Source organism: Lepidochelys kempii, chromosome 8 (assembly GCF_965140265.1).
Source record: "Lepidochelys kempii isolate rLepKem1 chromosome 8, rLepKem1.hap2, whole genome shotgun sequence".
Lineage (NCBI taxonomy): Eukaryota > Metazoa > Chordata > Testudines > Cheloniidae > Lepidochelys > Lepidochelys kempii.
Genome location: NC_133263.1, coordinates 73,277,351 through 73,292,172, shown reverse-complemented (window position 1 = coordinate 73,292,172; position 14,822 = coordinate 73,277,351). Strand labels below are relative to the sequence as shown.

Sequence of the window (14,822 nt, the reverse complement as noted above, 5' to 3'; positions counted from 1 at the left end):
GTGTATCTTAAAAGTTAAGTGCTAAAATGTGAACTTTGGATGCTACTCTGAAACTCTGGATAAAACAGCCATTCTTAAAAGAAACTGATTCTAAAGTAAAGATCTGTACTCTAGATCTGTACAAATTATCTAACACTTACCACTTTCAGTACTGACCACTCCAAAAATCCTGAGCAGAAACCCCATGGGATTGTCTTAAAAATCACAATGTATTTAAAGGGAGGAAAAAAAGAAACCTTTTGGGTTTTTTAATATCTGCCTTCTAGTTTATGAGCTTTCAGGGTATTCTCAGATTACATTTTCTATCTAAACATGAAGATTAGAAACTTTTTTTTAACATAAAAACTGAGGTTCTCCTGAAATCACTTGTCTCCAGGAGGTGGACCTTTATTAAAGCATCAGTTTTTTCATTAGATTTTCAATAAAATCACAAGAGTGGGCAACTCTGTGCATTTGTCCAAAAAACCTATTGCAGTAAATACACTTGTGCTATACAGCTATATTTAACTGTTCTGAAGATTAATTAAAAGACTATATTCTATCCATTTGGTAGAACATTCCATTAAAAGCAATTGCTGAAAGCAGCACAGTAACACAAATTAAAGTGGAAACCATCCAGACATCTCTTATTGGAGATTTACAGTATAATCCATTGGGATTGGAAAGAATGGCTTTTGTAACTAGGGAGAGTAAGAAACTAACTTGTCATTTGGGGAAAGGCTTGAGCAGAACAAGTAGTTTTCCATTTAAATCCTGTAGAGACGTGTTTGGGACTCTGATAATGTTTATATATATTGAAAATTTGATTTTTTTCCAAATTATTAGTATTTTAAATGCAGAAGGCAAATATAGGGTTCCCTTTGCCTCCTTGCATATGTGTGCATTGCATTATATAGCCTTAATTGTCTAATGTCTGACACTTTAGACTTGACTGTATGACATAATTTTGAAATTTCATGTCTGAAATTTGTTACAGTAAACACAATTTTTGCACCTTGCTTTTCCTTTTGCACTAAAATTTTAAAGGTAGGGGTGAGTGCTAATTTGAGAGAAGATGGTGTCCCCTGTGTCTGACTGTGCAGTGTCTTAAATCCACAACTGGATGAACAATGATTAGTTTGCACATTTCACAAATTTTGGATCTATGCACCCCTTATTATGCTGTCTTCTATGAAATATATCCAACTTGAAATTCGCAGGCATTTGGCCTAGCATAAATGCTGCCAGACCCCCTTCCAAAGCCATCTTTAATGCAGGGGAGGGAATATATTGGGTTTAGGAATCTTGCTGAAGATGAAGCTGTGTGTCAAAATAAGCATGATCATTTATACTATAGCTGCTATTCCCTCAGCACACCAATGATGCTCATATTTGTGTATTGCAGTCTTGCAATTGCAATCTTGCTGTCTTGTACTACTAAATTTTGTTCTATGAGACCTAGAAGCTGGGTCATATGCACAAGACTGTCCCTCTCTGAAGCTGTCAGTGCTAGAGTTCCTGTTTAATCTCCAGCCCTCTCCACCTACCTTTTTTAAAAAAAAAAAAAAAAAAGGCGGGGGGGGGGGGAAAGCATTCCAGCTGTTAAATTTAGTGCTTACAAACAGAAATCTGCTAACATAGCATATATGGACCACTTTGAATTCAGTATAAAGTACAAGACGTCTTTTGGTCCATTTAACAAGTTGATCACTGCTGGAAGAATGAATTTAAAGAGCTTAATCATGAGTTTGCTTTTTCAGATAAGTGTCAATGAATAGGACAGCTATCAAGGTATGTTAAAACATAAAATTAACTACTTTGTCATTATAAAAAAAAATTCCTGCTTCCCATGTATACTTTTGCTGTCTGTATTAAAAACCAGTCAATCCATGAGCTGATAGATATAATATAAAAATGAAATGTCTTTATAATTCAAGAACTTCTGTATGTCATTTAGAATTTCCTTGGAAATATACCATCTTGCACTTAAGATAGTATATTCTAAATTGTGGTATCGTTCAGAATGGTAATCACAAATGTAATTCTTTTTTCAGGACAGTATCCACATTCCATGCCTTGGTGGTTGGTGCTTTTTGTGTATATATCTTGTTGTATGATGAAGCTGTTAATGCTGACCATGTCTGGTAAGACAAGTTATATCAAACTGACTTTTTAAGAATGACTTTTTTCTTTGTTCCCATTTCCCCACATCTTTGTCTCATGATGTTGCTATCATGTTAGAGTATTAACTAGCCAAATTATCACTCAGTTTCTCTTAAAATGTAGAGGGCCATTTTAGGTCTGTCCTGACTATCTCTGGTAAAATCCAAAATATTTTGCCAATTAAAATGCCATAAGTCTACTGTATAACTGTTTCTACAACTTCTCAGGACTTAACTGAATTTCAATCTCCAATTTTAATGCACGGTTCTGAAAATACAACCCTAAACAGTCAAAAAGGTGACTGAAGATTTAACATCATTATTTGCATCTATTTACTATTTTGCTTGTAAAGTGAAACAGCGAAATTATAAAAATTTTATTAAAGCTAATGTTAAAAAAAAAATATATAATAGATTGGGGAAAGTGTCTGTACATCTGGATATAGTGCTTAGATTATCCACAAATATAAAGTTAGTTTTAAATGTCATATGATACATAGCGTACATAATCAGCAATAACCCAAATTTAGGTAAATAGATTTAACAACGCAGTTTAGATATTAGAATCTGAATACTCTGGTACATCACTCATGAAAAGCTGTACAGAGATTTGGTTGTGGAAAGCAAAATATATCAATGAGTGGAGACTGTCCCTTAATAATTGAAAATTAGGTTGGTTGCACCCTCAGAATGTTGGGGGGGGGGGGAGATTATGACCAAAAGTTAGATTAGATGAGATGGATGGGGATTTTTTTGGTTTCTTTAGTATAACCAAGACACTATAACAGTTCTTCAGCTCCCCACCCCCTCCGAAAAGATTTTTGTCAATAGTGGTACAACAGAGGTACTCTCTCTAATAAATGCTGCTGCTGCTCCTCCTTCACTGATTTTTTCCAGTAGTTCATCTAACTAGAAGATCTTTCTGCATTACAACTTAAAAACTCAAAAGAAAATAAGTTTACTGGTTTTGGTCCTTGGCGTTTGTCCTTTTTTCCCACCCCCAACAGACTTTTGCAGTATAATACAGGATTTTGTTTGAGTTGATTCATGAGATTGAAGCTGTTACCCTTTATTGGGACTGACTTTTCCCTTTCTTTAAATATAAGAGATACTGTTGATTTTACCTGTATAATTAAACTTTTTATTTTTTTTAAAGCTTTAACTCTTCTTTCCACCATAACTTTATTTTAAACTGAATCATAACATGGGAATCTGACTAAACTCAAATGCAAAAAATATTTCATCTGGTTTTAAAAGAACAGAAAAAATGTTTGCATTTGATATTGTTCGGTTTACAGATCAGTAATAGAATGCAATATGGTCTAGTCTACTGAACAGGACTGGATGCTATGAAGTTAGGAGTTCTAATCACAACTTTGCAACTGACTTGACGTGTGGCTTTGGGAATATTCTTTTTAATGCTATTGTTTTTCATTCCTAAGAATAGGATAATGCTTTCACTATTTCCTCACAGGGATATTATAATTGTTTAGGGTTCTGTCCTGCAAGATTCTAAGCTCCCTTGATTTCTATTGGTTCCATATTAGTAGGTTCCCCTCCCCCCCCCTTCTTAATACCATTGACTTTATAGACTACTTAGGTATTGTTTAAGGTTATGAAAATGAGGGAGAAGTCGGAGGGTGTGAGAATAGGAGAGAGAAATTGGTGGGGGGAAGAGGAAGGTATGCTTCAGTGTGATGTTGTGGTAGGAGTCTGCTATAGACCACCGGACCAGGGGGATGAGGTAGATGAGGCTTTCTTCCGGCAGCTCACGGAAGCTACTAGATCGCATGCCCTGATTCTCATGGGTGACTTTAATTTTCCTGATATCTGCTGGGAGAGCAATACAGCAGTGCATAGACAATCCAGGAAGTTTTTGGAAAGCGTAGGGGACAATTTCCTGGCACAAGTGCTAGAGGAGCCAACTAGGGGGGGGTGCTTTTCTTGACCTGCTGCTCACAAACCGGGTAGAATTAGTGGGGGAAGCAAAAGTGGATGGGAATCTGGGAGGCAGTGACCATGAGTTGGTTGAGTTCAGGATCCTGACGCAGGGAAGAAAGGTAAGCAGCAGGATACGGACCCTGGACTTCAGGAAAGCAGACTTCGACTCCCTCAGGGAACGGATGGCCAGGATCCCCTGGGGGACTAACTTGAAGGGGAAAGGAGTCCAGGAGAGCTGGCTGTATTTCAAGGAATCCCTGTTGAAGTTACAGGGACAAACCATCCCAATGAGTCGAAAGAATAGTAAATATGGCAGGCGACCAGCTTGGCTTAATGGTGAAATCCTAGCGGATCTTAAACATAAAAAAGCTTACAAGAAGTGGAAGGTTGGACTTATGACCAGGGAAGAGTATAAAAATATTGCTCGGGCATGTAGGAATGAAATCAGGAGGGCCAAATCACACCTGGAGCTGCAGCTAGCGAGAGATGTCAAGAGTAACAAGAAGGGTTTCTTCAGGTATGTTGGCAACAAGAAGAAAGCCAAGGAAAGTGTGGGCCCTTACTGAATGAGGGAGGCAACCTAGTGACAGAGGATGTGGAAAAAGCTAATGGACTCAATGCTTTTTTTGCCTCTGTTTTCACTAACAAGGTCAGCTCCCAGACTGCTGCGCTGGGCATCACAAAATGTGGAAGAGATGGCCAGCCCTCTGTGGAGATAGAGGTGGTTAGGGACTATTTAGAAAAGCTGGATGTGCACAAGTCCATGGGGCCGGACGAGTTGCATCCGAGAGTGCTGAAGGAATTGGCGGCTGTGATTGCAGAGCCATTGGCCATTATCTTTGAAAACTCATGGCGAACCGGGGAAGTCCCGGATGACTGGAAAAAGGCTAATGTAGTGCCAATCTTTAAAAAAGGGAAGAAGGAGGATCCTGGGAACTACAGGCCAGTCAGCCTCACCTCAGTCCCTGGACAAATCATGGAGCAGGTCCTCAAAGAATCAATCCTGAAGCACTTGCATGAGAGGAAAGTGATCAGGAACAGCCAGCATGGATTCACCAAGGGAAGGTCATGCCTGAGTAATCTAATCGCCTTCTATGATGAGATTACTGGTTCTGTGGATGAAGGGAAAGCAGTGGATATATTGTTTCTAGACTTTAGCAAGCTTTTGACATGGTCTCCCACAGTGTTCTTGTCAGCAAGTTAAGGAAGTATGGGCTGGATGAATGCACTATAAGGTGGGTAGAAAGCTGGCTAGATTGTCGGGCTCAACGGGTAGTGATCAATGGCTCCATGTCTAGTTGGCAGCCGGTATCAAGTGGAGTGCCCCAAGGGTCGGTCCTGGGGCCAGTTTTGTTCAATATCTTCATAAATGATCTGGAGGATGGTGTAGATTGCACTCAGCAAATTTGCGGATGATACTAAACTGGGAGGAGTGGTAGATACACTGGAGGGGAGGGATAGGATACAGAAGGACCTAGACAAATTAGAGGATTGGGCCAAAAGAAATCTGAGGTTCAATAAGGATAAGTGCAGGGTCCTGCACTTAGGACGGAAGAACCCAATGCACAGCTACAGACTAGGGACCGAATGGCTAGGCAGCAGTTCTGCGGAAAAGGACCTAGGGGTGACAGTGGACGAGAAGCTGGATATGAGTCAGCAGTGTGCCCTTGTTGCCAAGAAGGCCAATGGCATTTTGGGATGTATAAGTAGGGGCATAGCGAGCAGATCGAGGGACGTGATCGTTCCCCTCTATTCGACATTGGTGAGGCCTCATCTGGAGTACTGTGTCCAGTTTTGGGCCCCACACTTCAAGAAGGATGTGGATAAATTGGGGAGAGTCCAGCGAAGGGCAACAAAAATGATTAGGGGACTGGAACACATGAGTTATGAGGAGAGGCTGAGGGAGCTGGGATTGTTTAGCCTGCAGAAGAGAAGAATGAGGGGGGATTTGATAGCTGCTTTCAACTACCTGAAAGGGGGTTCCAAAGAGGATGGCTCTAGACTGTTCTCAGTGGTAGCAGATGACAGAATGAGGAGTAATGGTCTCAAGTTGCAGTGGGGGAGGTTTAGATTGGATATTAGGAAAAACTTTTTCACTAAGAGGGTGGTGAAACACTGGAATGCGTTACCTAGGGAGGTGGTAGAATCTCCTTCCTTAGAGGTTTTTAAGGTCAGGCTTGACAAAGCCCTGGCTGGGATGATTTAACTGGGAATTGGTCCTGCTTTGAGCAGGGGGTTGGACTAGATGACCTTCTGGGGTCCCTTCCAACCCTGATATTCTATGATTCAGGTCATAAGTAAATCACTAGCTGACAGGAATTAATATGAAACTTCACCAACGAGCACTGTCCACTATGGAAGCTCTTTTAGAATCTAAAGACCACTGGTCTGATGTGATATGGCAATTTTGTGTTTCGGTGAAGGAAAAGGAAGAACTGCAGCTCAGTCTAGCCCACTCCAGGCAGGTGGCTCTGTGGGAATGGTGCATGGCACACCAAATTTATCATATAGCTCCTCACTTTGCAGACAAAGACAACATACTGGCAGATCAGTTGACAGACTTTCATGATCAGCACAGGTGGTCACTTGGGAACTCTATAGAGAGTGACATCCCTTCCCCATGGGAGTACCTGGAGATGGACCTATCTGCAACAAGATGTAACGCCAATTGTCCGAGGTATTGCTCCAGAGAAGGAATGGACAACCGGTCCATCTCTGATTCATTTCCTGTAGACTAGGGAGTAGGTTTCCTCCTCTCTGTCCCTCAGCCCCAAATTCTTCTAATTCAAGGTTCTCATGAATATTCGAACAAGAGAAAGCTAAAGTTACTTTGGCCTGTGTGAGACAACGGCAGTTGTGGGATCTACTGCAACGATCATAAACAGTTTATCTGTCTCTCCCTGGAATTACGGGCCCAGCCTAGAGGTCAGATTTGCCATCCAGGCCTCCATGGGGCAGAATAGTATTTTGACAGATATAGAATAGTTCTGATCTGAGTAAAAAGCACAGGAATTCTGTTTAAACTCCAGGAAACATCAACTTTTACGATCGTAAGTGGAAATGGTTCTCTTTGTGGGCAACTAACAGTCAACCTAGGTTTAGTTCCTATTCATATGGGAGTATCTCATTAATCTGAAATGCTTGAGACTCTCCATATGATTGGTAAAAATACATCTCGCAGCCATGTCTGCTCACTATAGCTTAGTTGAACAAAATACTGTATTTAGTCATGATAAATTAAAAAGATTCTGAAGGGTTTAATGAACATCTATCATCCCCATCAATCCATAAACTTGCCAGTATTTTTTCCAAGGCTACATTCTAGGTAAACTCCATACCTTGGATGCTAACAGAACATTAGCCTTTTATGACTGGCAGAAAATTGCCAAGACTATTTGTCTCTTACGGGGAAAGAGTGAAGTTTGGGCAGTCACATCCCAACACCTTTCTACATGGGTTGGACTCTGTATTGAAGAGTGTTTTAAATGCACCTTTTCCAAAAGACCTTAGAGTGCACTCTGAGAACAAAGCTGCATCTGTACAGCTTTTACTTAGTCTCAATTCATACTTCATAAAACATTCCTTACATGTGGCATCTAGATCAGATGCACAATTTGGTAAAGCAGTTTACAATATTTTTAATGAGACCTCATTGGATCGCTGTATAGAGTGAAGAATACTGCTTGCCAGACTCCTAGGAGTGGGAATGTGCCGAGGCCACTCAAAGAACAAATGAAGGTTAGTCACCTGTAACCAGAGCTCCTGGAGATGGATTCTGCATAATGACACTCGCTTCCCACCTTTTTCCTCTGAGTCCTAATTACAACTTTGGACTTGAGGTGGTAAAAGAACTGAGGTGGTTGGCACACCATGTATGCTTTTATGGCTTTGCCCTTTGAGGAGCCATGAGGAGAGGGGCAGGGCGCACGGAGTGCAGCGGTGGGCACTGCTGTTTAGAAGTTTCCATCAGTCCAAGTTACAATTTCAGCACTTCCCAAAAGTGAGACTGTGCTGAGATCCTCTTAAATAGCTTGGTTACAGGAGAGTAATTTTCATGTTCCCTTGCACTTAGCTGTCAACATGGTATCTTATGATTAGGTTTTTTTTAAAAATCACTTCTCATTCAACTGGTACTTATCATCCCAAACTACGTTTGCTAAAATTAGAGCAGGATCAGAGGCATAAAAGGGGGTGTTTCCTGGTCAGCACCTTTGCTGACATTATTACTGGCTCTAGGCATCAGCAAAGCAAGCATGTGCTTGGGGTGGCACAATTCCAGAGGCGGCATTCCTGCCACCTCCCTTTTTTTGCTTGGGCAGTTGTGCTCTTGGAGCTTGGGGCAGCAAAAAACCTAGAGCCGGCCCTGGTGCTGACAAGCACTCTGTATTAGCTGACCTTTGTTCATCTCCTCAGTATGCCAGGGGACTTACTGAGTTTCAGCTCCATTCCCTTGCCAGCTGCCCAAGGCATGAGGTGATCCTTGCTGCTGGCCTCCCTGGGGCAGCAGATGTGTTCTGTCTTTGGAATCAGTCTTCCTAATAAGCAACTTCTCCTCTCCCTCTCACCTGAATTCCCATGATGCTACATGGCTGGATCAAGCATGAGTGGCCTGGGGGGAGGGGAATGGTTTGCGATATTTGTATGTCCTATGCAAATTTAACTTTTTATTATAAAGGCTGAAACTGTACCTTTTTTATGTTTACAGGGGTGACCCTTCAATTGTGAAACTGAATATTGCTATTACCACAGGCTACCTCATTTCTGGTAACTATATATGTTGTCTATCACTTACAAAGATACATCTAAATATTATTCTGAAGATGTGATGAGCTTCTATAAACAATATAGGTTCCAGTGTAGCTTTTAAAACTACTGCTGTGTTCGTGAGCTGTGGTACAGTTTCTGGTGGTAACCTGCTAGTGGAGGAGAGAGATGGAAATACTGCCTTATTAGGTGCTGAAGGAACACCCAACAGTAGTGTGGCTACTACTGCATGCTTTAAGATGGTCCAGTGAACACCCTTAATACTCAGCTCTGGTCCTCCAGACAATGCAGAAGGGATGGGAGTTGTGACCCCAACCCCTTTTGGGATGTCTACTGCTGCTGGCAGTTTTAATATCCTCACTCTCCCCTGTGCCCATAGAGTGCAAGTTTTTTGCAATCCCAATAAAGCTGGGGGAAACAGCTGCATACTTACTCCTCTCCCCATTGTCCCTGTCTTCCTATATATTTTTAAGCCAGAGTCTGATCCTATGTGAAAGAGGTTGAAAATATCTTTAATTTTATCTGATGTGGCTGTCATCCTTACTTATAGTTGTACTTTCACTCAATTATTTGTTCTTAAATAATCTGACATAGGTTATCATTATCTTTTGTGATCACTGGTGGACTGACTAAATAAAATCAACAAATCAAAGAGCTAATGTTTTTAGCATTAGGGGTCCCTGCCTTGCTAATATCTGCTGCTCCACCATTCCCATAGTGGACCTAGTCATATTCTGGCAGTGTCCTCAAGCCCCTTTTTCTCTCTGGGTTTCTTGATACAATTACTGTGGGCTCATGAGTCCTCTTCCAGACCAGGACCTATAACTGGGGGGTCCCTGGATCTACTCTTGCTCACAGTGTACCTCCTGTGGCCAGGCAGCTCCCTTCACATAGGAAATATAAAGATTTATGAACATTTTTTTGAAGAGCTAAAGTATTTTAACCAGTGATCAGGCCTAATTTTTTCTTTCACATTTAATGTCCATCTGAAGTGCAGGGTGATTTGGGGGATGGAATACAGAAGTCTTGAGCTTAAAATGCTCTAGTCCAAGACAATTCAGATTATTTTTCTTTTTTGTGGGTTCAGTTGGACACCATTTGTCATGCAAAATATATGCATAGCTCAGATAACCAAAAAGGGTTTTTCCTTTTAGATTGCTGTAATATTGAAAGCTTTAAAGAGAACTATTATAGTCCTTAGGTAGCTTACGTTGTAGTAATGGGTTTTTTTTCCCTTACAGATTTGTTTCTTATTACTTACTATTGGAAGGCAATTGGTGATAAATTTTTTGTAATTCATCACTTGGCAGCTCTGTATGCCTACTACTTTGTACTGGTGAGTGCTATATTTTCCAATATCCTAACAACCAGACAAGATTGGGAATAGTGACTAAGGGTGAATTTCACGGCTCTGAATTTAGGCTGTTTGGTGTCTCAACAGTGTTGCCCCAAGAAACTCCACTTTTTGTATTTCTACATACAAGCAAGGGTAGGTATGTCTACACTGCAGCTGGGAGTGTGCTTTCCAGCCTGGCTGGACATACATGCGCTAGCTATACTTGAGCTAGCATATTAAAAATAGCAGTATGTCAATGGTGGTTTAGACTAGGCACCCAAGTATAAACCTGCCTGACCCCTCTTCTCATGGGTATGGACTTGTGTTGCTAGCCATGCTGCTGTGGCCACACAGCTATTTTTAGGACACTAGCTTGAGCAGAGCTAGTGTTTGTCTATCCACATTGGGAAATACACTCCCAGCAGCTGCATAGGCATTCCTAAACACACACAGGCATGCTTACTTTAAGACCTTAAATCCCACAGCATAATCTGAGATCCTAAAATCCATTAATTAGACTTTCACTGGTGGCTTCTGCATTCATGTCCAGAACTTTATTATACTGTTAGAGATTAAGAGATGTTAGAGGTAAGTCAAACAGCATGGATTTAGCGAAACTGGGAAGTAATAAGTGCCTCTAAAACTCCAAAGCTGGTGGACTCTAATACTGGGTTCAATAGCTCAAGGAGGTTGATCCCAATTTGGCTTCTGAAATAGGATTTATTATGTAAGTTGTTTAAAAGTCAATAGACTAATATTAGAGCTGTATTGAGCTATGTAATGGTAGCATACATTTGTTCTTGGTGGTGGTTTTTTCTATCCATATTTGCAATTTCAGTAAATTGCGTTACAATGACTCAACACTGAGAAATACTTTATAGGATATTTTTTGGCCACCGGTTAAAGCTTTGAGTTAGTTGACCCAGTATGTGTTTTGAACTGAACATTTTCTCTTTCACAGATTAAATTGTTGTATATGCTGTTAAAACTCTTTTTACAAAGTTAAGACTGACTTGATTTCTAATGCAAGATACTTTCTCTACCAGTTTATTGCTTGTCAGTACAAAAATATGCTCTGTGTTAAAGGGCTGTAGCTTAAGAACATTTCAATGTCGCCCGCCCACTCCCAAAACTCAAATGTCTTCAGTTTAAAACGTGACTCTGAGTCAGCAAAACACAGAACTTTAAACTTATGGGTAGTTGCTTTGATGTGCTTAAGTATCTTGCTGAATCAGGATCTTAACACAGGTTTTTTTAGAATTCTTTTAAATCTTAAAACTTTCCATGAATGTCAGCAATTAAGACGACTTTTCAAAAAGCTTTTTTCTACATATGACCTAGTTTGGAATTATTCAGACTTTATTTTGCAATGAGCTAATGACTTTTGTTGTTTGTGTGGTGTTTACAAATTATTGCAATAAATTTTTATGCAGTACTACATAATGGCTGTGGGGGAGCTAACTTGAGCTATCAACTGATACCTAATACATAAGTTTATTTCCTGTTCCTTGGTGGGGGAAGGGTCTTTAATGTCTTTAAATATATTATATACACTGTATGTTTAAACTAAAGGATATAGTTGCAGCAAGAGTATATGGCTGCTTACATCAACAAAAACTGCAAAATTCAGAGTAAATGCTGAAAGTCTGCACTTAACCAGCACTATTTATCTAGGTATTACAGCACATATTGCCTGTAAAAACCTACTATTCAAAAGCCTTGTAATTTTTATTTCATCTTTCAGCTTTACAATGATTAAATCTCAGGAAAATATCAGCTTGCTGTCTGATCTAATACCTCCTCCCTTTGTAGGAGTTTTGACCCTGACTTCAATGGGATTGGGATCAAGTCCATAGCTGGTCACGCAGAATGTACTACTCATCACTTGCATGCACAAGAGAGGTTTGACTCTGCCAGAAGTTCTCTGGCAGAGCACTTACCCTCAAAGTGCTTTTATAAATAACAAATTCTCACGACACCTTTTGTCAAGGTAAATTCTAATGGTTTTGTTTAATATGAACGACAATACTTACATATTTACAATTCTCCTACCAAATAATACGTTTAACTATAAAGCTCGCAGTTTGTTTAGCATCTGCCTGCTCATTAACACTTCTCTTTTTTTTTGGGTCATAAACTGCCTACTGGAGAATAGCAGTAAAATAACTTTTACTGCGATTCATTTTGAATAGCTCTGGAGATATAGATTTATAATCTATTACTCTTTTAAAACAGCAACTGGGATTTTTTAAAGTTTAAAAAAGTTCAACTTTAGAGTATACTGAATGTAGTGTTTTAAAAAAATTTTATGTAGCTATCTAATCTACCCCAATACAGTCAGCAAAATGCTATACAGGTGCCCAGGTGAAGTATTACATAAAAAAGGAAATGATTATTTGTATGAAATGTCAGTATGAATGCTGAAACTTCCTTACTATTGTTTGTTTCAAAGAGACGTTTTTAAAATTTTAATTTAGGACTTGTAATAACCTCAATCTCCTTTTTTCATATTGTACTGATTATTTTTAAGTTTCTAAACTGTTTGCTAGTGTGTACCAGCATTGTCCTTTCGTATACCTTCTTATGAAAGACTCTAATTTTATGTCAAGAATATATTGTAATTTGATAAAATGAATGAAAGAAACATCAATGCTCTTGTATTTCATACTTAGCTCTTTTGTAAGCTACAGATGAAGCGCTACACAAGAGTCAAGTATCATTTCCCCCATTTTACAGATGGGGAAACCGAGGCACAGAGCAGCAAAGTGACTTGCTCAAAGTCACCCCCTAGGCCAGTGGCAGTTCCAGAAGTAGAACCCAAGTCTCCAGAGTTAGTCTAGTGCTCTATCCTCTAGGCATCACTGCCCATCATAAAGTTTGAAACAAATATCTGTTTAAAATGAAGTACTTCTACACACTTTCAAAGAAATCCACATAACATACAATGATGCATACACATTTTAATCTTCCAAATCATGACTAACAGTGTTTCATTTTATTATAGGCTTATTGCTGCCTAAAAGTGTAGATGATAGTTATATTGAGGATAGGGTGGGAGATTGCAGCTGCACTTCATTGTTGCTGTGTACTGCTCTCTCCATGTTTATTTACTGATACCTAAATACTAGGTATAAAACTGGTGTCAGTTAATACTTTAAGTTGTAAATTTGTAACTGGACATCTGACTTTAATCATCCTCAGAAGTACTAAATATTTTAAGTTAATGGCAGGTTTAATATAAAATATTTGACTTTTCAATGATCACTACTGTGTGGGGTTGTTTGGTGGTTCTGTGTGTGTATGTGGGGGGGTAATCTGATTTCCTTGCAATAGCATTGGAGCCATTCTTCTAATGTCTTCGGATCTTCTGTCCCAAAAGGATGGCCGCATTTTTTTACCTGATCCAGACTTGCTGCATCTAGTCGACCTTGAAATTACAGAGCAGGTGCAACAAGTTATTTTGAAACCTAGGAATTAAGATACAAGAGGGGATGGATATATATAGATATGGCAATTCTTGATGGAGAATTGCCAGCATATGGCTTCTGAAGATCCTACTACTTTGAAGTCCTTACCCAATGTTCTGAATTTGGTGAAAGGAATGAAAACTTATGTTGATTTTTGCACTAGACATTTTAGGTCTATGAGGGGTTGTGAATAGAGTTTCAGCGGTCGTTGCTTTCTAGATGGTTTGGGGGCTGCTAGTTCCCAGGCACACTTCCCCAGTAGTGTGACTTTTTGGAATGGAAAGGTGCTCCAACTACACTCGCAAATGAGCAGCCTCTGTTCCCTGACACTCCAAAGACAATAGAGGGAGAGACTGAAAGGGGGGGCAGGGGAAAGACTAAACAAAAGAGGAACAAACAACTGGAAAGTGCAAAAGAAGGAACCAGGAAAGGGATTAAGTGCAGTCTCTATTTTGATTGTGATTGTGATATGATTTGGGAATCATTGGTTTAATGAGATGAAGAATTAAAATTCTTAATTTTGTTAAACTAGATATTTGATACAAATTATTTAGGTGACACATACAGCTGTAGGAAACTACTTAAAATAAATCACTCTGACCAAAAGTAGATGACAACTTTTAGCTGTAGCTTGCTGCACATAGGAAGAAGACAAAACAGCCAAAAGCAATTGCATGTTTTCCACTTTCCTTGTATTTGCAATGCATTTCCACAAGTCCATGATCTCTAAGTGTAGTGTATGTATATCCAGTGTTTTTTCTTTTTTTACTGTGTAAAAAAAATCCAATTACGATAAAAGGGATTTAAAACTTGTCCCACTTTACTTTTTTCATATTTTAGCCCAACAGCACTTTCCATTGTTAATGGAACTCTGCCCTATTTTGGCAGACTTCTGAAATGAATCCTACTTTAATTTATGTTGGTGTCTCTTTAATATCTGACACTCACTCACTTTATGTTAATATTTATCGTTGGTGGTACAGTGCTTTGAATATGTAAATTGTTAAGTATTTATTAAAGAGACACTGTCAACTTTTTGACAAAGCTAATTTTAAACGTTCCAGATTTCGGTACAGAATCATTTAAATAAAATGTCCCTGAAAATATTATATATATATTTAAATGCAGTGTAGACACTGTTCTTCTTTCCTATTGATAAGGGTGCCTTCAGCA

General features: G+C 39.4%; 1 protein-coding gene across 4 annotated transcripts in view; it reads left to right on the top strand.

Moving 5' to 3' along the window:
* TLCD4 (TLC domain containing 4) overlaps nucleotides 1-14,822 on the top strand; it is a 50,130-nt gene that overhangs the window by 21,882 nt on the left and 13,426 nt on the right. For all 4 annotated transcript variants that reach the window (XM_073356988.1, XM_073356991.1, XM_073356990.1 and 1 more), the window contains 3 exons: nucleotides 2,034-2,123; nucleotides 8,788-8,846; nucleotides 10,088-10,182. In XM_073356988.1, the coding sequence (XP_073213089.1) occupies nucleotides 2,034-2,123; nucleotides 8,788-8,846; nucleotides 10,088-10,182 (244 nt within the window). The remainder of the gene's footprint in view (nucleotides 1-2,033; nucleotides 2,124-8,787; nucleotides 8,847-10,087; nucleotides 10,183-14,822) is intronic.